This window comes from Anopheles coustani, chromosome 2, assembly GCF_943734705.1.
Source record: "Anopheles coustani chromosome 2, idAnoCousDA_361_x.2, whole genome shotgun sequence".
Classification (NCBI taxonomy): Eukaryota; Metazoa; Arthropoda; class Insecta; order Diptera; family Culicidae; genus Anopheles; species Anopheles coustani.
In genome coordinates, this window is record NC_071289.1 from 79,787,370 (window position 1) to 79,810,180 (window position 22,811).

General features: G+C 47.9%; 3 protein-coding genes across 3 annotated transcripts; all 3 read right to left on the bottom strand.

Annotated features, from left to right (window-relative positions):
- Positions 1 to 427: 427 nt before the first annotated feature.
- LOC131266302 (uncharacterized) lies at positions 428 to 5,993 on the bottom strand. Its single transcript, XM_058268759.1, has 9 exons — positions 5,944 to 5,993; positions 4,683 to 4,729; positions 4,432 to 4,604; positions 3,847 to 4,366; positions 3,438 to 3,767; positions 3,116 to 3,366; positions 2,572 to 3,033; positions 1,152 to 2,513; positions 428 to 1,087 (listed from the first exon to the last, which is right to left on the bottom strand). Exons 1-9 carry the CDS (start codon positions 5,991 to 5,993, stop codon positions 428 to 430), a joined length of 3,855 nt encoding a protein of 1,284 aa, XP_058124742.1.
- A 1,875-nt stretch (positions 5,994 to 7,868) lies between these two features.
- Positions 7,869 to 14,316, bottom strand: LOC131265118 (uncharacterized). Its single transcript, XM_058267380.1, has 9 exons — positions 14,267 to 14,316; positions 12,125 to 12,171; positions 11,874 to 12,046; positions 11,289 to 11,808; positions 10,880 to 11,209; positions 10,557 to 10,807; positions 10,013 to 10,474; positions 8,593 to 9,954; positions 7,869 to 8,528 (listed from the first exon to the last, which is right to left on the bottom strand). Exons 1-9 carry the CDS (start codon positions 14,314 to 14,316, stop codon positions 7,869 to 7,871), a joined length of 3,855 nt encoding a protein of 1,284 aa, XP_058123363.1.
- Positions 14,317 to 14,752: 436 nt separating this feature from the next.
- Positions 14,753 to 22,324, bottom strand: LOC131266461 (uncharacterized). The gene is made up of 9 exons (XM_058269003.1): positions 22,072 to 22,324; positions 21,227 to 21,273; positions 20,947 to 21,119; positions 19,933 to 20,464; positions 19,484 to 19,816; positions 19,161 to 19,411; positions 18,639 to 19,100; positions 17,215 to 18,573; positions 14,753 to 15,633 (listed from the first exon to the last, which is right to left on the bottom strand). The coding sequence occupies exons 1-9, from the start codon at positions 22,119 to 22,121 to the stop codon at positions 14,974 to 14,976; spliced, it is 3,867 nt and encodes a 1,288-aa protein (XP_058124986.1). The 5' UTR covers positions 22,122 to 22,324; the 3' UTR covers positions 14,753 to 14,973.
- Positions 22,325 to 22,811: the final 487 nt, after the last annotated feature.

Consider the following 22,811-nt stretch of genomic DNA (forward strand, 5'->3'; position numbering starts at 1 on the left):
GGCGAAAACTTTGTCACACTATCGATGGACTGTTTCATCCCACGGACACCGGTCGACTGAATGAAATTTACGTGGTCGGCCTTGACAGAACCTATCTCGTTGTTTGGTATGTGTGGCGTGCAGAGACTTGCAAGTCATCATTAGACGCGCGTTTATCAGAGAGTTCCCGATGATATTGACCCGAAGCGAGCGTTCGGTGTGTTTCGAATCTTAAGACCGGTGTTGCCGATAATGTTTGTTGATGTCCGTGTACCACGGTGTAGACTTACATATATTCGATGGTGGAATTACATTACGGTGAATAGGATAAACAGATAATTCCAGGTGTTGTATGTCGTGTAGATTTTATATTTTATAATTTGATAAAAGAAAAGTTGCATCCCAATCACCAGAAATTATATGAAATATATGAAAATAGAATGGGCGATTAATTAAGTTTAAATTGATCGATAGAGTTGAACGACCTGAGGTAGATCTGCTCCGGGGTCGTAGCCGATCCCAGTGGAATCCAATCGTCCGGTTTTCCGGCATCCTTCTGGGCCGAACGTAGCGCATAGCGCAAGGCAAAGATTACTCCAATGCTCATCGTTAACGCTGGTTCTCCTGTGGCCTTCGAACGGAGTACTCCAAATTGGTTGTCGCTGGTTTGCAGAAGCCGAATACGGAAGTCCACCGGGATGTCCTTTGCTCCCGGAGGCTTATAGTTCCACGAACGGTTCGTCAGCAGCGCACCGGTGGTCATGTCGTACACCAGAGACTCCGTCAGCCAGTACCCGATGCCCATAATGTACGCTCCCTCGATCTGTCCAATGTCGATTCCGGGACTCAAGCTTTCGCCCGTATCCTCGAGGATGTCGACTCGGGTCAGTTGAATGCTACCGGTCAGAAGATCGGTCTCTATCTCGGCGCAGCTCACGCCCCAAATGCTGTATGGCTTCAAGTCGGCCTTTGTGAATTGATGCAGTGCACTCAGATCGATGTCTCGCAGATAGCAAGCTTGGGTAATTTTTTCCCATGAGGCATCCTTCAGCTCATCCTTGACGGGTTGGATACGGGTGTTGAGAGTTTCGCATGCTTTCTTAATTGCCTGGAAAGTGAGAACATTTATTATGGTTTTGATTTTTACTAAAGTTCTCTGTCCCCAAACTTACGTAGCATACGACTTCACTAGTCATACTGCCTCCGGTCATCACACTATTCGGGGAGACCATGCTGTTCGTTGGTTTGATGGAAATCTTCTCCATCGGTACGCCCAGTATGAATGCAGCCACCTGTGCCGCCTTCGTGTTCAATCCTTGACCGGACTCGATTCCTCCGTGCGTAATCGATACTGTTCCGTCCTTGGCGTAGATGGAAACGAGTGCATGCAGGGCACCAAAGTGTATCAGAGGGTACTGCATCGGTACGATGGCGATACCCCGCTTGCGCCAACGATTCTTGGCGTTGAAATTGTCGATAATTGTCCTTCTCTTGTCAAACTCCACATCCTGCCGGAACTGGGGCATCATCTTTTGATGTGTGCTTTCCTTCGGCATATTGGTCAACCGTACCTCCATCGGATCGACCCCGGTAGCCCACGCAATGTGCTCCATGATCGTCTCGACCATTGCATTACCCTCGGTCGTGGCCGGTGCGCGTGTATACGTGTTCGGTGGTGCATCGGTTAGGACGGCTTTTCCGCTCACCTTCCAAGCGCTCGAGTTGTACGATTGGCCAAACACAAACTTTGCATCGTCGACGACGTTTTCGTTCAGATTTGAGCCGTAGTCTTGCATGAAGTTGTTCGTCAGGTCCAGTATCTTGCCTTTTGCGTCCACATTCACCTGGTAGTTACTGATGCACCCATAGCGCTTGCCCACGGAGCCCATGTTTGTTTCGATGTTCAATACAAAGCGTACTGGGCGTCTGGTCAGCAGAGCCGCCAGTCCACAGGCACAAGCAACCTGACTGGCGCGGGTAAGTTTTCCGCCAAAGGCACCGCCAAGACGGCGGACGATAAAGTTGAGGTTGTTCTGTGGTATCTTCAGTGCGGCCGACATCGCCACCTGTGTTAGATCGATCCACTGCGTGGCACAGTAGACATCCATGCCGTCCTCGGTCGGTATGCACACGCACGTCTGGGGTTCCATCGAGAAGTGGAACTGTCCGGCCATCGCCAGTGTACCCTGGATTTTCACCGATGCCTCCAGGTTGACGGACGGTTGAGACCGACTGCTGATCGGATGATCTACGATGCGGGCCTTCACTTGGTTTTCCAGCAGCGCTTTAATCGTCGGGTAGACTGGTTCGCTCGTCACTCGTTCATAGATGATCTGCACCTTCTTGGCGGCGCGGATTGCTAGCTCGTACCGCTCGGCCACAATCACACCGACCGGTTGGCCGTGGAAGAGGACACGCCCGCTGCAGAAAATCTCTTCCACATCTGGGAAATAGAAGATCATGGCGTCGCTAACGAAATTGTTAGCTCCAGGGATGTTCTTCGCGCAATAAAATGCAACGACACCGGGTATTTTCTAAAACACAATCAATTACTCAAGAGAGGATTCTTCCATCGACATACTTGTCGCTTACCAAAGCCTCCAGTGGGTCGATCTTTCCGATGGTACTATTTACTTTCGTTGCCACTACAAACGCGGCGTAAAGCTCGTTGTGAAACGATGGCAAGTCGTTCGCGTACTTCGCCTCACCCGATGCCTGCGCTAGTCCCTCGATCTTCGGTACGTACTTCGTCACGGGCCAGTTCTTTTTGATCGTATCGAAATGTTGCTGTCCGGACGATAGCGGACGCTGGAGGGTAGATGCGCCGGACATGAACCGAGGACCGACCGTAACACCATTGTCCACCGCTACACTGAGTATAAACTTGTAGACCAGTGAAACGGCCAGATTTTTCCGATAGTCGGCGGAAACGTCCGGCAGGACACTATCGGGTTGAAGGTCCGAGGTGAGCGAATTGAACACTTGTTGAAGGGTATTGTTGTCGAACAGCTTTTTACCGGCCAGAAGAATTTCTGTTCCGGTAGCATGAGTAAACTGTAATAGTAGGCGAAGTAACGAGGAAAAATGGTTAGTGCGGTTTACTTTGATCACTTCCATCAGTGCACCTTTGTCTCACCTGTGGGTTGATACCTCCGAAGCAGAGTGTTACCGATTTGACGGTGGTCTTGTCATTGCTAAACCTCAGCAAAAAAGCCCCATTGACGTACGCATGAGCGTTCTGCGCCCTCGGAGTTACTTTGAACGTTCGGAAAACGTTCGTAAAGGGACCAATCGAGGGAAGGGAAACGCTTTTGATCACCTTTTTCTTCATGTCCATCTGTACGAACTCCAGTGGTGTCTTCTGGTATGTTGTCGATGGCGATTCAGCTTGGATAGCAATGAAAGAAGAAAAGATTATTGATTTATGCGTAGAGATCAAACACTTATCGTGTACAAACCGATCGTCAACTTTGCCCCAACCGCCTCCAGCAGGATGTAAACGTCCGATGGGAACTCCGGATGTTGGTTTTTGATGGTCAGATTTCCCGCGATGGTACCAGCATTGCGAACAGCAGGATTCGCTACCAGATTCAGGTGCTTCGCTAGCTCCCGGCAGTAGGTAAAGTTGGGTCTTCTGTTCGACGTCTTGGTCAGTATGTCGATAAACTCGGACAGCGTAACGTTGGCGCCGACGATCAGTTCGTTGGAGGTTAGGAAGTAATTGCGAAGTTCCTCGACGGAGTTGACGTCGATGAAGACCTCCAGCGACTCGCTGCGCCGATATACGCCTGTGGATAGACGTACCATTGTTTCAACGTCGAAAGGAGTCAAGTAACATTACAGATACACCGGGTTGTTGATAGTTACCATGGGCCGTATTTCCTGCGACCAGCATGTACGGTCGGTCTCGAATATTAGTAAAAATGGTAAAAATATCCGGGATTGTAAAAACCTTATGCCATTCCTTTGCGTCGTCGAAAACGAGCTGAACCGGACGTCCCGGGTCGATCTTAGCAGCTGCCGTCGGGCATTCGCCGGAGCACGCCATGTTCGTTTTGGGACAAATCCGGAGCTCCTCAATGTCCAGCAGCTCCTTGTCGGCATCGGTGGAGAGCGACTTGAACGCATCCAGGATCGGCCGGTACCCGGTACAGCGGCAGATGTTACCCCCGAGAGCATTCTCGACCTCTTCCATCGAAACGGAACCCTTCTTCGATTCCATCAAGCTGTACATGGTCATCACCATGCCCGGCGAGCAGTATCCACACTGGCTTCCGTTCATATGCGCCAGTCGCTCCTGGATCGGATGGTAACCGTCCAGCCGGTTGCCCAAGGCCTCGACCGTTTTGACATCCATGCCATGGCATGCGTACACAGGAAACAAACACTACAAAGGGGCTTGATTAGTAGTCAAATAGAAATGGCCAACCTTTGCTGATCCTTTTGACCTACCGAATTCACCGACCACGTTCTAGTCTCCTTCGTGACAGGATGGACTCCGGACACGTTTACGATGCACGCGCCGCATCCTCCCTCCAGACACATGAACTTTGTTCCGGAGAGATGTGCATAGTTGCGAATAAAAGTATTGAGTGAAGTGTCCACTGGAACACTCTCAGCTTTCGCTAAACAGCAAGGGGTTAGGAGGAATTAAAAGGACATTAAAACATGGTCGAGGGCGATGGTCTGTCTTAATGTGTTACCGGTATAAGATTTGCCGTTGATGCTGAAGACAACTTCTGAAAGAGGGCTGCAAGAAATATTTGAAGAAAGAACATTTGATATCTCGCATCGAGTTGGTACCATGTTTTTATGGCTTGAAGATTAAGAATCAGTAATTTTTTTTTTCCCCCGAGTTTTCTTTCTCGAGTTCATATTGGTTTTATTTTCCTTCAAGGAAGAACCCAAGCAGTGCGGACAATAAAGTAAAACAAACAACAAAAATCGGCGAATACGAATATAAAGCAATATTGCGATCAGTCAAATCGCAGTTGCATCTGCGGTGCATATTTTAGGCGGTGGATATTTTATAGCGCATCTTTTTTATTTTATTTTTTTTACTGACTCTGCTTGGCCAGTTTTCATCTCGCGTTAGCGCAGGGATGAGCAACCTTCTTTTCGTTCGTTAACCGGCCACGTTACGATGTAAGTTCCCTCGAATACCTCGGATGTTATGTTATGCTTTCGGTAAAGAACCTCTGCTGTGCTATTTCATTTTAAATGTAATATTTTACAGCAAGGTAACGGAGTTTCTGTCGGAACCATAACGATGGAAGGTCATCTTCGAAGTAGAATTGTAAACTATACCACTTTGTGTTCGGAATAGCTGGGTTCGAAACTAACGAGGTCAATGTACTGAAAGTGTCTTAGACATTTGGCAAAGGAGAATGGTGATAAATAACGCATGGAGGAGAAAGGATGGCTACTCTACTCTTTTTTTTTTGATAATGTTTCATTTTCTCATTAACAGCTTCTAATGCAAATTAAAATAAATCCAGCTCGTTCGAAATTGGGATCAGAACTCGCAGCTGCACTCTTTAGAAGTTTGGATTCATTAGCAACATATTAGCATTGGCACCACTAAAACACCAAAGTTCAAATTCATTAAAAACGTAAGGTCACTCAAAACTCAAAGGCAATTGACTGATTTCGTCTCACGTTTCTATCACTGAATTAATCAATCCATTCTCACGCACATGCCATTTTGGAATCCAAGTCTGCGTTCTATCACTGTACTTCTCTATCCATTTTTCTTGGCGTACTGGTTTTAGGGCAGCGACTTTTAATTCTAGATTTTTGGCATGTCTTGCTTATGTAACCGAGAACCGGACAGGTGGAACAAGCGTTTAGAAGGGTGTTGTTAAACATTTATGACCCCATCATTGGAAACCAGTTTCCCTTTGTCCGAAAGCATCACTTATTCAGTCTAATGTTCTCTTTAGCAAGTACCGAAAGATGGATTACCTGTCGAAACCGGCGCTGCTCCAGATGTACGAACCGATTGTTGAGAACATGATCGCGGAAGGAAGCCGCTCGTCAGGCAGCACAATGTAGATAAAAATAAAGCACACAATGTAGGCGGAAAACGCACGTTAGAGAATGCTCTTCCCAGCGCAGAACTGGCTACGTGTCAACACTTTGAAGTAGAGAAAAATGTTAGCACACCACACTCCAAGCAAGCGAACCGATCACACCGAAAGCTCGAGCTAAACTGTGCCCAAATTTGCATTTGTAAAATGCAGACGACGAGCCTCCGTTCAAAACTGAAGCATCGCTGTTTGCGTGTGTGGTGGTCGAAATTCAAATTTTATGGCTCCTTGGTGGTCGCATGGTTTGTGTCATTGGTTTTAGTTTTTTGGGGTTTATAGGAAATTGTAGGAAGGCAGCGTAGGCACGGGGAAATCGTGTTCCATTTAAGACTTCACTGTCGAAACTCCCTAAGTTATCCAAACCGTAACATACGTAAATTTATCCAGTCAATGCAGCTTCATTCAGTTCCGTGTAGGTTACTCCAATGCCCCAGCTAGACTGTTCGGTACGGACCATGTTTGTTTGTACTTTGTAAAAATATCGAGTTTAGACCAGTTGGTTGACCAGTTAACGTAAACTTAGCACCAACCACTAGGCACATATTTCGTCCTAGAAATGTATAAATAAGAGCGCAATAAATCAACTCTCTCTCTTGATCCTCGCACTTCGTTGTCACCGTTTGGGTAACTATTTGTCGCGTCCGAAACAACAACGAACGAAGAAGGAAACGTTGATGCGGTCTCATTTTTTGGTCTTTGCTGACCAACTAAAGGCAACTAAAAACGACCGGTCCGAATATGGAAGAAAGCGATTTAGTGTCACAGCTATTTCTGAATTTGCCGGACTCATAAGAATCCCTTGTTACTAGAAAATATAAATGAAGAGGATCTGAATTTTAAAAGGAAAATCATGCTTCTCGCCACAAAGGTTACATCTTCATGATAGAAAAAGATTTGCCTACTGAGACGCAAGGAAAGAACATTATAAGATTCAAATTGGACTCTGGAGCGTGTCGCCGTTCAATGTATCACAAGATGTTTATCGACGCGGTATAGAAATTGTCGTCGCCAGTATTTTTGTGTGGGATAAAAGAACGGAATCATGATGAAATCAACGGAATCAGTAATAAACATTAACCACTGAACATGCGTGATGTGTTGTATGTGAAAGACTTTCGTGACAATTTGATATCGGTAAAAACGTTGACGGATGCATGAGTAGAGGTTTTGTTCGTCAGGAAGCAACGTGTGTCCGTTCAGTGTGGATACGAACAAAAATCAGGCAGTTCATAGTTTTGACGAGCAAGAGAGAGAGAACTTTTTGTCAATACCGAAGAGTTGCAAACGGAATGTTTGATGCAAACCCAGAATCATCGAACCAAGAGGGGGAAGCGGTTGCAGTTGTGGAACCGGTACCGAATGAAGAACCGGGTGCAGTTGAGAAACCGGTACCAAATGAAGATTTGGATATTGAAAAAAGTATTTGCTTATCGGAAGAACATGAGATGACATTAGAAGAGGATAACGCACAGAGAAAGGAAGCACCAAGTACCTGGCCATTTCACAAGTTTTGTCACAAGAAGCGAACTATTGAAAAAGTTATAAATTACTTTCGAATGAAGAAATGCAATCCGACACAATTTAAACGTTTGGTGAAGAAAATCGGAATGTCGGATTGAGAGCGGGTGATATCGAAGTAGTCTGGATAGATGCATACAAACTGGTCCAATTTCACGATCCCTAATTACAATCAGTTGATCGCGGGTGTTGTATTATACATTTTATATTTTGTATAATTGAAAACAAGTTGTAACCCAAACATTAGAAATTGTATGAAACATATGAAAATAAAATAGGACATTAATTAAGTTTAAATTGATCGATAGAGTTGAACGACCTGAGGTAGATCTGCTCCGGGGTCGTAGCCGATCCCAGTGGAATCCAATCGTCCAGTTTTCCGGCATCCTTCTGCGCCGAACGTAGCGCATAGCGCAAAGCAAAGATTACTCCAATGCTCATCGTTAACGCTGGTTCTCCTGTGGCCTTCGAACGGAGTACTCCAAATTGGTTGTCGCTGGTTTGCAGAAGCCGAATGCGGAAGTCCACCGGGATGTCCTTTGCTCCCGGAGGCTTATAGTTCCACGAACGGTTCGTCAGCAGCGCACCGGTGGTCATGTCGTACACCAGAGACTCCGTCAGCCAGTACCCGATGCCCATAATGTACGCTCCCTCGATCTGTCCAATGTCGATTCCAGGACTCAAGCTTTCGCCCGTATCCTCGAGGATGTCGACTCGGGTCAGTTGAATGCTACCGGTCAGAAGATCGGTCTCTATCTCGGCACAGCTCACGCCCCAAATGCTGTATGGCTTCAAGTCGGCCTTTGTGTATTGCTCCAGTGCACTCAGATCGATGTCTCGCAGATAGCAAGCTTGGGTGATCTTTTCCCATGAGGCATCCTTCAGTTCATCCTTGACGGGTTGGATACGGGCGTTGAGAGTTTCACATGCTTTCTTAATTGCCTGGAAAGTGAGAACATTTATTATGGTTTTGATTTTTACTAAAGTTCTCTGTCCCCAAACTTACGTAGCATACGACTTCACTAGTCATACTGCCTCCGGTCATCACACTATTCGGGGAGACCATGGTGTTCGTTGCTTTGATGGAAATCTTCTCCATCGGTACGCCTAGGATGAATGCAGCCACCTGTGCCGCCTTCGTGTTCAACCCTTGACCGGACTCGATTCCTCCGTGCGTAATCGATACTGTTCCGTCCTTGGCGTAGATGGACACGAGTGCGTGCAGGGCGCCAAAGTGTATCAGAGGGTACTGCATCGGTACGATGGCGATACCCCGTTTGCGCCAACGATTCTTGGCGTTGAAATTGTCGATAATTGTCCTTCTCTTGTCAAACTCCACATCCTGCCGGAACTGGGGCATCATCTTTTGATGTGTGCTTTCGTTTGGCATATTGGTCAACCGCACCTCCATCGGATCGACCCCGGTAGCCCAAGCAATGTGCTCCATGATTGTCTCAACCATTGCATTACCCTCGGTCGTGGCCGGTGCGCGCATCCACGTGTTTGGTGGTGCATCGGTTAGGACGGCTTTTCCGCTCACCTTCCAAGCGCTCGAGTTGTACGACTGGCCGAACACAAACTTTGCATCGTCGACGACGTTTTCGTTCAGATTTGCGCCGTAGTCTTGCATAAAGTTGTTCGTCAGGTCCAGTATCTTGCCCTTTGGGTCCACATCCACCTGGTAGTTGCTGATGCACCCGTAGCGCTTGCCCACGGAGCCCATGTTTGTTTCGATGTTCAATACAAAGCGTACTGGGCGTCTGGTCAGCAGAGCCGCCAGTCCACAGGCACAAGCAACCTGACTGGCGCGGGTAAGTTTTCCGCCAAAGGCACCGCCAAGACGGCGGACGATAAAGTTGAGCTTGTTCTGTGGTATCTTCAGTGCGGCCGACATCGCCACCTGTGTTAGATCGATCCACTGCGTGGCATAGTAGACATCCATGCCGTCCTCGGTCGGTATGCACACGCACGTCTGGGGTTCCATCGAGAAGTGGAACTGTCCGGCCATCGCCAGTGTACCCTGGATTTTCACCGATGCCTCCAGGTTGACGGACGGATGAGCCCGACTGCTGATCGGATGATCTACGATGCGGGCCTTCACTTGGTTTTCCAGCAGCGCTTTAATCGTCGGGTAGACTGGTTCGCTCGTCACTCGTTCATAGATGATCTGCACCTTCTTGGCGGCGCGGATTGCTAGCTCGTATCGCTCGGCCACAATCACACCGACCGGTTGGCCGTGGAAGAGGACACGCCCGCTGCAGAAAATCTCCTCCCCATCCGGGAGATTGATGTTCATGGCGTCGCTAACGAAATTGTTAGCTCCAGGGATGTTCTTCGCGGAATAAAATGCAACGACACCGGGTATTTTCTAAAACACAATCAATTACTCAAGAGAGGATTCTTCCATCGACATACTTGTCGCTTACCAAAGCCTCCAGTGGGTCGATCTTTCCGATGGTACTATTTACTTTCGTTGCCACTACAAACGCGGCGTAAAGCTCGTTGTGAAACGATGGCAAGTCGTTCGCGTACTTCGCCTCACCCGATGCCTGCGCTAGTCCCTCGATCTTCGGTACGTACTTCGTCACGGGCCAGTTCTTTTTGATCGTATCGAAATGTTGTTGCCCGGACGATAGCGGACGCTGGAGGGTAGATGCGCCGGACATGAACCGAGGACCGACCGTAACACCATTGTCCACCGCTACACTCAGTATAAACTTGTAGACCAGTGAAACGGCCAGATTTTTCCGATAGTCGGCGGAAACGTCCGGCAGGACACTATCGGGTTGAAGGTCCGAGGTGAGCGAATTGAACACTTGTTGAAGGGTATTGTTGTCGAACAGCTTTTTACCGGCCAGAAGAATTTCTGTCCCGGTAGCATGAGTAAACTGTAATAGTAGGCGAAGTAACGAGGAAAAATGGTTGGTGCGGTTTACTTTGATCACTTCCATCAGTGCACCTTTGTCTCACCTGTGGGTTGATACCTCCGAAGCAGAGTGTTACCGATTTGACGGTGGTCTTGTCATTGCTAAACCTCAGCAAAAAAGCCCCATTGACGTACGCATGAGCGTTCTGCGAGCTCGGAGTTACTTTGAACGTTCGGAAAACGTTCGTAAAGGGACCAATCGAGGGAAGGGAAACGCTTTTGATCACCTTTTTCTTCATGTCCATCTGTACGAACTCCAGTGGTGTCTTCTGGTATGTTGTCGATGGCGATTCAGCTTGGATAGCAATGAAAGAAGAAAAGATTATCAATTTTAGGCGTAGAGATCAAACTTTTATCGTGTACAAACCGATCGTCAACTTTGCCCCAACCGCCTCCAGCAGGATGTAAACGTCCGATGGGAACTCCGGATGTTGGTTTTTGATGGTCAGATTTCCCGCGATGGTACCAGCATTGCGAACAGCAGGATTCGCTACCAGATTCAGGTGCTTCGCTAGCTCCCGGCAGTAGGTAAAGTTGGGTCTTCTGTTCGACGTCTTGGTCAGTATGTCGATAAACTCGGACAGCGTAACGTTGGCGCCGACGATCAGTTCGTTGGAGGTTAGGAAGTAATTGCGAAGTTCCTCGACGGAGTTGACGTCGATGAAGACCTCCAGCGACTCGCTGCGCCGATATACGCCTGTGGATAGACGTACCATTGTTTCAACGTCGAAAGGAGTCAAGTAACATTACAGATACACCGGGTTGTTGATAGTTACCATGGGCCGTATTTCCTGCGACCAGCATGTACGGTCGGTCTCGAATATTAGTAAAAATGGTAAAAATATCCGGGATTGTAAAAACCTTATGCCATTCCTTTGCGTCGTCGAAAACGAGCTGAACCGGACGTCCCGGGTCGATCTTAGCAGCTGCCGTCGGGCATTCGCCGGAGCACGCCATGTTCGTTTTGGGACAAATCCGGAGCTCCTCAATGTCCAGCAGCTCCTTGTCGGCATCGGTGGAGAGCGACTTGAACGCATCCAGGATCGGCCGGTACCCGGTACAGCGGCAGATGTTACCCCCGAGAGCATTCTCGACCTCTTCCATCGAAACGGAACCCTTCTTCGATTCCATCAAGCTGTACATGGTCATCACCATGCCCGGCGAGCAGTATCCACACTGGCTTCCGTTCATATGCGCCAGTCGCTCCTGGATCGGATGGTAACCGTCCAGCCGGTTGCCCAACGCCTCGACCGTTTTGACATCCATGCCATGGCATGCGTACACAGGAAACAAACACTACAAAGGGGCTTGATTAGTAGTCAAATCGAAATAGCCAACCTTTGCCGATCCCTTCGACCTACCGAATTCACGGACCACGTTCTAGTCTCCTTCGTGACGGGATGGACTCCGGACACGTTTACGATACACGCGCCACATCCTCCCTCCAGACACATGAACTTTGTTCCGGAGAGATGTGCATAGTTGCGAATAAAAGTGTTGAGTGAAGTGTCCACCGGAACAGTGCAAGCATTCGCTAAACAGCAAGGGGTGAGGAGGAATTAAAAGGACATTAAAACATGGTCGAGGGCGATGGTCTCTCTTAATGTGTTACCGGTATAACATTTGCCGTTGATGCTGAAGACAACTTCCGAAAGAGGGCTGCAAGAAATATTCGAAGAAAGAACATTTGATATCTCGTATCGAGTTGGTATGGTTGGCTTTTATGACTTGAAGATTAAGAATCAGGAGTGTTTTTTCCCCCGAGTTTTCTTTCTCGAGTTCATGTTGGTTTTATTTTCCTTCAAGGAAGAACCCAAGCAGTGCGGACAATAAAGTAAAACAAAAAACAAAAATCGTCGAATACGAACATAAAGCAATATTATGGTCAGTCAACTGACGAAGCTCCATCCGAAACCGCTCACGGTCGCTCACCACGCTGGTCCAATTCCGTATCCCGGCTTTATTGGCGGATTCGTCTACGCCATCCTTCCTCCTCAATTTAGGCCTACCACGCCTCCTCTGTCCTTGAGGACAGCCTAAAAGGACTTTACCGGCTGGGTCGTCCGGTGCCATTCCAATGACATGACCGGCCCACCGGAGCCTGGCGAGTCTAATTCGCTGTACGACGGTGAGGTCTTCGTACAGCTCGTAGAGCTCGTCATTATATCGGCTCCTCCATTGTCCCTCCTCACATACGGGGCCAAAAATCCTCCTGAGCATCTTCCTCTCGAACACGGCTAAGAGGGTTTCAGATTTGGACAGAGTCCATGTCTCGGAGGCGTATGTGAGCACTGGTACTATGTATGTCCGGTATAGTCCCGGCTTCGACTGTCTTGACAGGTATCGTGAGTGGAAGAGATTTCTCAGACTGTAATATGACCGGTTGGCTGCCAGCACCCTAGCGCGAATTTCATCTTCAATATTGTTGTCGGTGCTGACCTTTGACCCAAGATAGGTGAAATTTTGGACGGCTTCAAAAGTGCGTTCACCTACTTGCACGTCACCCCCGCGTAGACTATACTTTGGTATGCTTCTGCTACATAGGAGAGTCTTCTACCAATAATATCAATATCATCAGCGTATGCCAGGATCTGGATTGACTTATAGAAGATGGTCCCCGAAGTTTCCACCTCCGAGTCTCGGATGGCCGGTGGAGTATGCAGGAAAGCCCATCCCCTTGGCGCAGTCCCTTGGTGGTAGCAAAGGAACTTTTTTCCAGGAGTTTTCCATCCACCTTCACCTGACAAGTGACGTTGGTCATGGTCATTCTTACAAGTCTGATTAATTTAGCCGGGATTAAAAATGAGCTCAAGGCTTGATACAGTTTTACCTTGGCTATGCTATCGCGGCTCCTATGCGGCTTTAAAGTCAATGAAGAGATGGAAAGTGTTTTGTTGGTACTCTGCCATCTTCTCCACGAGTTGACGCATGGTGAAGATCTGATCAGTGGTTGATCTCCCTCTTCGGAATCCCCTCTGATAGTTTCCTACTATCTCTTCAGCGTATGGGTCAAGTCGTTCTTGAAGAACGAGGGAGAATATTTGTAGGCGGTATTCAACACTATAATACCCCTGTAGTTACTGCAGTCTAACTTATCTCCCTTTTTGTATATGGGGTAGATGATACCAAGATTCCAATCGGTCAGTCAAAAGCCCGTTTGAAATTTGACATCAGAACATGCTGCTGCGATGTTTGGATTCATTAGCAGCATAGGTAATAGCGTTGGCATCGCTAAAACACCATGGATAGGGCCGCTAAAAAACTTAAAGGCAATTGTTACGAATTTGCAGCGGTCCGATTGAAAAGGTGCCAAGGATGACAGAAAGAGGGATCGCCGTCATATAGTCGGTGCAGCCGCACGCTAGCCGCGTTAGTGAGAGCGGACGGCGAGGTTCACCGATCACTTGATCTCCTGATCGGATATGCAGCAACGGCCGATTCCAGAAACTCGGCCAAAGGTCAAGGGCCTGAACTGAAACAATCAATCAATTTTCACCCACATGCCATTTTGTAAGTAAAATCTGCTTTCTTGGTCCTATCACGGTACTAATCGAAGTATTTTTTTTGGGTACTGGTTTTACGGCAACGTCCTTTAATTCCCGTTTTTTGGATTGCCTTGCTTATATAACAGGATGGAGGATGGGGTTGTTAAAAATGTATGAACCCATAATTGGAAACCAGTTTTCTATTTTCCGAAAGCATCACTCTTTTTCTGTCTAATGTTCTTTAGCGTAAGTACCGAGAGATGGATTACCTGTCGAAACCGGCGCTGCTCCAGATGTACGAACCGATTGTTGAGAACATGTTCGCAAAAGAAAGCCGCTCGTCGGTCAGCACAATTCAGATAAAGATAAAGCACACAATGCTGGTGGAAAACGCACGTTAGAGAATCCACTTCCCAGTGTAAAACTGGCTACGTGTCAACACCTTGAAGTAGAGAAAAACGTTAGCACGCCACACTCCGAGCAAGCGAACCGATCACACCGAAAGCTCGAGCTGAACTGTGCCCAAATTTTCATTTGTAAAATGCATGCGGAGGTGGAAATTGAAATGTTATGGCTCCTTGGTGGATACATGGTTTGTGTCATTGGTTTTGGTTTTGGGGGTTTATACGAAACTGTAGGAGGTCAACGTAGGCAAGGCGAAAACAAGTAATCCAAACCGCACCATACGCAAATTTATCCAATCAAATTTGTTTCATGATGTTCCGAGGTGTAAACAAACCTGTTGTTTCTGTTTAGTATGGGAGTTTATTTGAAAACATGATGTGTAATAATATTTATATTTATGCATGTGTACGTAGCACCGACACCAATAGGGACAAAAGAAAACGCTTAATCTATCTGTGGTTTCCCCTAAGTTTGCGTTTTGTTTGTTCGCTTCAGTACAACTTCCGTGTACTTTTGAGGGTTATTTGATTTGTACTGTCATGTTCGTTGATCAAGACGTGTGCCCAAACAATCAATTCAACTTGTACTGCTCGATCGAATTGCCAGCCAGCATGTATATCTGGTCAGGCGTAGACGCCGTTCCCATCGGAATCCAATCGTCCGCCAGCGATGCGTCTTTGCGTGCCGCCCGTAGCGCATTCCGGAGCGCAAACAGCACCACGATCGACATGTTGAGGGCCGGCTCACCGGTCGCCTTCGAGCGCAGCACTCCGGCCGGGTTGGAGCTTTTCTGCAGGAAGCGAACGCGGAAATCCACCGGAATGTCCTTCGCGCCGGGCGGTTTGTAGGTCCAGGTGCGGTTGGTCAGCAGGGCGCCATCTTCCGCCGCGTACACCAACGATTCCGTCAGCCAGTAGCCGACGCCCATAATGAACGCACCCTCGATCTGGCCGACGTCGATACCGGGGCTAAGACTTTCGCCCGTGTCCTCGAGAATGTCGACACGGCGCAGCTGCACGTTGCCGGTCAGGACGTCCACTTCCACCTCGGCGCAGCTGAGACCCCAGATGATGTACGGCGTCAGCTCGGACGCCTTGTACTGGTAGGTGGCACAAAGGTCCACATTGCCGGCGTAGCAGAGCTGCGTCACCGTTTCCCATGGTGCGTCCTTGTGCGCGTCCCGGATCGGTTTGATGCGTGCGAGCAGTATTTCACACGCTTTCTTTACGGCCTGTTTTCGATGGGAGAAAGGAGTTAAATTGGGGATTAGAAAGGCATCTCTAATGCATGTTTTTAAACTTTCGCCACGAAGGCATTTGACGGACGTGTTTTCAATATTGAACCGCACGCTAGTAAAATAATATCTTTGTTATTTACTCTGCTCGTTCCGTTTGTTTTGTTGTTTTATTCGTTTTTATTTTTGTTTATCTTTTAAGCGCGCCTTAAGTGTGGCATAAGCATGAGTAGTAATATTTGCCAACAAAACTCTTTCGTGGACTCGATTTTGTGTGTTGATGTTCCCTTTCAGCGAGGTTGGAAAAAATGAACCTTCTATCGTACATCATAAAATTCTGTAGTGCTTGTCAAAACTTACTTTTCCTTGGCTTTGACTTTAAGCAACTGCGGAAAAAATCAAATAACGGAAAAAGCATGCGTAATCAGTCATCCAGGGCATACCCAAAATGCACACGTGAACATAGCCACAACACTAATAAAGGCAGATTGCATGGCTCGCAGTTTGACATCAGCAAGAACGACAGCTACAATGAAACCCCAAAGTGCAACAGCTTTTATGATTACAATCGCACTTCTTTCCACCCCCTTGCAACGGATCGTGTACTGCTGGTTGAAGCAAAATATCGGTTTGCCAGATCTCCCAGTAACTAATTACCAACAAGTTTTGTTCCGTTCCCAACCCGTACACCCTTCACGTTGAAGAGACAACGCAGCGATACAGGGGCAACCAATGTGAGAGCAACGCCTAGGACCCCGCAAATGTAATGTTCAGCATGTTCCCGTACACCAGGGATTGGCATACATTTCATAAAAAGAGACAAATGGTCAAAAACAACCCGAAAACGCGTCCCGGACACCTTAAACGATGATATACTGTTTTCAAAATAATATTAAACCCTGTTAAAGTTACATAAAAAAGTGGTACAACATAAAATATTTGAAATTTTACCTATAAATGTTTTGAATCATGTTGATACTTATTTTAAAAGAATTTTTCAACACATAATTTTTGGTTTGTAACACTGTAGATTAATTTGCTTAATTTTTATACCTTTCCCGTGATTCACAGGATTAGGAAATTTAAGAACGATCAATAATGCAAATAATAACGATACAAAAAGGCTTACAAAAAGTATACGAGGAAGTCGCTTGATATTGAAAACCTCGTTCAACAACTCCAAGCTTCAGCTTTATGAAAAAACAAGCGTGACATCATAAATTATTACCGGCTCAGCACCTCGACGGCGTGGGTTCGAATCCTAACCGAGACCCGAGGAAAAAAGCCTCGTAATCCCTTAGCTGGCAGGAATGACCAACAAGATTGTTTCGCCAAGAAGGAGAAGAAATCTGTTGCCGAAACGCGTTGTCTTAATATTCGCAACCAACTCAAAGAGGCAATAGAAGTTTGCATGTGAGGAATATAACTCAAAAACAAGGTTCAATGCTTAAAACTTATTTTAAATCCAACCAGCGGTAATAATTATCTTTAAGTAAATTTTTTCAACTAAACTTAAAAATAAGTTATCATTAAGTTTTTGTTGGGTCTACATGTTTGATGACAAATCGTAAAACTTACGTAACAGACGGCTTCACTGGTCATGCTACCCCCGGTGACGATGGCGTTCGGGGACGTAAGGCTCGTGGTCGGTTTGACGCTGATCTTGTCCAGATGTAGTCCCAGCACGTACGCAGCCACCTGCGCCACCTTCGTGTTCATGCCTTGGCCCATCTCGATGCCACCGTGCGTCACCGAGACGGTTCCATCGCCGGCATGGATGGCGACCAGTGCGTGCAGCGCCCCGAAGTACCCGAGCGGGTAGCGCATCACGGACACGGCAATGCCTCGCTTGCGCCATCGGTTGGCCGCGTTGAACTGATCGATCTCGCCCTTGCGACGATCGTATTCCACGTCCGCGCGGAACTGCGGGATCAACTCACGCATCTTGCTCCCCTGGGGAATGTTCGCTAGGCGCAGCGCGAGCGGATCCATTCCCAGCTCCCACGCCAGATGCTCCATGATGTTCTCGATCATCGCGATGCCTTCGGTCGTGCCGGGGGCACGGCACCACGTATTGCTGGGGGCGTCCGTTTTCGCCATCTTCCCATCAACTTTCCACTGCTTGCTATCGTAGCAGTTGCTGAAGAACTCAGTCGTTGCGGCACCGACGTTTTCATTGAGCGATGCTCCATAGTCCTGCATGTAGTTGTTCACCAGCTTAACAATGCGCCCGTTGTTCTCCACGTCCACCTCGTAGTCGGTGATGCAGCCGTACCGCTTACCGATGGAACCCATGTTAGACTCGATCGTAAGGACGAATCGAACCGGGCGATTCTGGAGGTGTGCGGCCAGCGCGCAGGCGCACGCAATCTGACCGGCACGTGAAATCTTCGACCCATAGCCACCACCCAGTCGGCGGACGGTAAAGTTGAGGCTGCTCTCGGGTACCTTCAGCATGGACGCGATCGCAACCTGACACAGATCGACCCATTGGGTTGAGCTGTGCACATCCATACCGTCCTCGATCGGTACGCACACACACGTCTGTGTCTCCATCGTGTAGTGATACTGGCCGGCCATTTCGAACCGGCCAATGATCTTCCGGGTGGCCTCTATAGGGTTCACCCGCGCCCGAGAGCTCCGTCGGGGTTCGTCAAAGATCCGCGCCTTCGATCGGGCGTCATCCATAAGCGATTTCAGCGTCGGATAGACGGGTTGCGATGCCATCCGTTCGTACATGATCCTCACCAGGGTGGCACCGTGGTTTGCTTGGGCCATCGTTTCCGCCAGCAAAACACCGACCGGTTGCCCATGGTAGAGCACCTCACCGCTGCAGAAAACTTCCTCCACATCCGTGTTACCAAGGCTGGCCGGCATGAAGTTGTTCGTGCCGGGAATATCCTTCGCGGAGTAGAAAGCAACGACGCCGGGATATTTCTGTTGGTTGAAAGGGCAAACATTAACAACGGCGAGAAACCCGCATCGATCCTACATCCACTCACCAGCGCATCGGATGCATCAATCTGGGCGATACGTGCATGTGGCCGCGTCGCTACCACGAACGCCGCGTACAATTCCCCCGGCAGCGGTGGCAAATCATTGGTAAACTTTGCCTCACCGGATGTTTGCGCCAGGGCTTCAATTTTGGGAATGTTTTTCGTAAGCGGCCAGTTACGCTTGTACGTATCGAACGTCTGCTGACCGGTGGACAGGGGACGTTCCAGTACGCCACCACCGGAACGGTAGGATGGCTTAACCAGGACCGTTCCTTCCGGCGCGACGTTCAGCAGATACTTGTAGAACAGAGCCATGGCTAGGTTCTTTCGATACTCGCTCGACACGTCCGGCAGTACCCAGTCCGGTTTGAGCTCGCTGCTTAGCTGGGCCAAGGTGCCCTGGACGGTTTCCGCATCAAACAAGTTCTTGCCGGCCAGGAACTTCTCCGTTTCCGTGGCGTGTGTGAACTACAAACAGATATGATGTTATTAAATTGGTAAATTACTTAAGCCTTAATGCCACCTTACCTCCGGATTGATGCCACCGAAACAAATCTTGATCGACTCCACCGTCACACCATCCTCTGTGAACTTGGTCAGAAACGCGCCGTTGACGTACGCATGGGCATTCTGGGAGCGGGGCATAATTTTGAAAGATCTAAACACATACCGGTTGGAGTCGAGTGCCGGCAGGGTGACGGATTTAACCACCTTCTTCTGCATGTCCATCTTGATGAATTCGGCCGGAGTTACGAGCGTTGTTTTACCGCCGGCTTCAACTGGAAGCGAGCATAAGGGTGGTTATTTATTTTGCCATAAAGAATTCAACCTAGCTTTTCCATTCCACTCACCGACGGTCAGTTTGGCTCCGACCGTTTCCAGCAGCAGATACAGATCGGACGGGAACTCGTTGTGCTGGTTTTTGATGCTCAAATTGCCCACGATCGTGCCCGCACTGCGCACCGGCACGTTCGCGATCAGATCGATGTGCTTTTCCATCGCGGCACAGTGGGCAAACCCGGTGGGCTGATTGACCGCTGTAGTGGACAGTATTTGCATGAACTCGGTCAGGGACACGTTGGCACCGACCACCAGGGCGTTCGCGTCGACCGAATGGGTGTGCAGCTCTTCGATGGAGTTGATGTCGATGAACACCTCGAGCGAGTTGCTTCGCCGGTAGACGCCTGGAAAGGGTAAAATAACAAGAATATTGTATTCTACATGGTCTAGTGTACTCACTTTAAAGGAAAAGGTCTAGTGAAAAGATCACTTTAACAAGGAATTGCGTTTTAATCCTTACCATGAGCGGTATTTCCAGCCACCAGCATATACGGCTTGCTGCCAATCTGCTCGAAGATGGTAAAAATGTCCGCCACCTGGGACACCTTGTGCCACTGCTTCTCATCGTCAAACACCAGCCGAACCGCCCGGTTAGGGTTAACGCTTTCCGCGGCACATTTTCCGGCGCACGGTTTACCCGTCTTCGGGCAGCTACGCTTCGTCAGATCCTCGATATCTTGGCACGCGTCGAGCAGTGCCTCGTCCGCATCGACGGCCAGCGATTTGAACGCGTCCAGGATCGGCCGATAGCCGGTACAGCGGCAGATATTGCCACCGAACGCATTCTCCACGTCGTCCATCGAAACCGCACCCTGGTTCGCCTCCAGCAGGCTGTACATGTTCATGACCATGCCGGGCGAACAGTAGCCACACTGGGTCCCGTTCAGGTGTGCCAGCCGTTCCTGGATCGGATGGTAACCATCCTTCTTGTTGCCGATGCCCTCGACCGTCTTCACATCCAGCCCATGGCAGGCGTAGAGTGGATAGAGGCACTTTGTCAAGAATCGAAAAGTATTTCAATATTATTGTGTGGCATAAGAATTTTATCCGATATTCGTTAGGTGTTCTCATCCTAAGAGTAATATATTTGATTTTAAACTGACAAATAGATTTCTGCTATATATCGTCAGATGCTACTGAATTACTATTTTTGATTACTGGTGCATTATAAAGTGAAATAAATAATCGGAATAGAAACGAATCATCATGTTTAGGCAGTCTAGGCGAGAACGATCGCTGTCCGTAATCGTAAAACACGTTTGCTATCTGCAATCGAGTTCCCTCCTCTCAAGCGTGGGGTCAATTGATTCGTATGACTCGACACATATACGATTCAGTTAGCCCAAGGTGGATGGGTCTACAATCGTCACCTATCATCACTTGCCAGCGTTACGATGCAACGTCTACGCGTTCGCAAATATTACCGGCTTAGGGAAGCGCGCAAACGCGTGCGAAACGAACGTTCGTTACATACCGAATTGACGGCCCATGATTTCTTCTCCTTCGTCGCCGGATGGATGCCGCTCAGGTTGACGATGCACGCCCCGCACCCACCCTCCAGGCACATAAACTTGGTGCCCGTCAGATGGGCATGATTCCGAATGAACGTGTTCAGCGACGTATCAGCGGAGACGGTTTTAGAATTGACTAGAAGAGTGTGGGCGAACAAATCATCAAACGTATGATCGAAAGTTGATCACACGGTTAGTTTGCTACACGTTAATTTAAGTCTCATCATATCGCCGCATACTTACCGGTGTACGGTTTCCCATTTATCGTCAAGGAAATTTCCGTCAGCGGGCTACAAATGGAGATGGGAGAATAACTTTATTTTTCTCTGTTTTACTCTGAACTAAGATGCATGCAATCTGATCGAGGCTGGCAAACACATTCCTGCATATTTGCTTATTTTTTCGCTTTCGTTTATTTTCTAACGTGAGCGCTACTTTCGTATGCATTCCGTGACATTCACACGACACACGATGATTGAATGCATTTTAACAACTTACAACAGCACTTGCTGCACAAGGCGCAGAGGCAAAAACACATTTACGACGTAGTTTTACAACTTGTAAGATCGTTTAGCTCGTTTTTGCATTCTATCTGTACTTTTAAGCAAAACAATTCAAAACGTACCAAACCGTAATACGAAATTTAACCTTGAAAAGAGGTTGTACTTTTTTGTTACCTATGTTGTGTGTCACTCTAGCACACTTTTCAGTCCAATTCCGTTCTGCTTTGGTAACTGGTAACCGAAAGGAGGAGTGAGAAAAGCAACCAAACATTTAAAACGAGATAAAATCTGAGGCAATGGTGCAAAAAGAAGAAAAATAAACAAAATAATCGCACAAAACAGAACTTGTTCAGGCATTGTTACGGCGTTTTAAGCGAGCCGTCCATCAGCGTCCAAAACTGGTTAAACTGTTTACATCCAAAAGCCATCGAGTGGAACCGGTTTTGAACAGAGCAAAAATGATGGATAGCTTGGACGGTTTGGCAAACGCAGAAACAACGATCGCATGCTACGATGCCGACCGAACTATCGCCGGATAGAACATAGGCGATTTTGCTTTCTAATGCTATCTTATGTTTTCGTTACCTCTCGTTTTCCGCGCTACCCCAAATGTAGCTTCCAATAGAAGACAGCATCGTTTGAACTCTGAAAAACAAGGCAAACACTTCTATGAATGGTGTTACACAAGTGAAAGGGTTATATATATTTTTTCGCGAGAACTAGGTGTTACCGAAGTTTTCTACAGCACACAAGGGCGCACAGAACGATTTAGACTGGTACAACACACTTTTCCACAACCAACGGAGTATGCAGCAAAAACAACACTGATAAACGTGCACTTTCGTACGAGTCAGGCAAGACGTCCTCTCACTACGACTGATCGTGAGCGAGTGATCGATCACGCGAAGAGGTTAACAACCATAATCGTTTGGCAATATGTGCGCGTCCTTCGCGATCGCGTGTCGTAACGTTGTGGTGGTCGCAGAATCGTACCGACGACAGCTGACCGTCATCTCGCGCGATCGTGAGATGAAACTACCGGCGTTTTTTGGCTGGTAGTGAGTCATTGAGCGTCTCACGATTCAACGAGCCGGTTTGTGGACAAAGTTGCTGGTCACCTTATCCGGTTGCAGCAGCTGAGACAGGACAATAAGGTGAAGCTTATCAGATGTTTGTGAAGGTATAATTTAAGGCACGTGAAAATGCAATTGGTGTTCTAATATTTTCAACAGTTTTCTATCTAGTATTTTTCCATGCGTAACACCATTATCGTCTGCGATTGACTGATCGATAATTGTCCTTAATTTCATCCGCTGCTTTTCAAA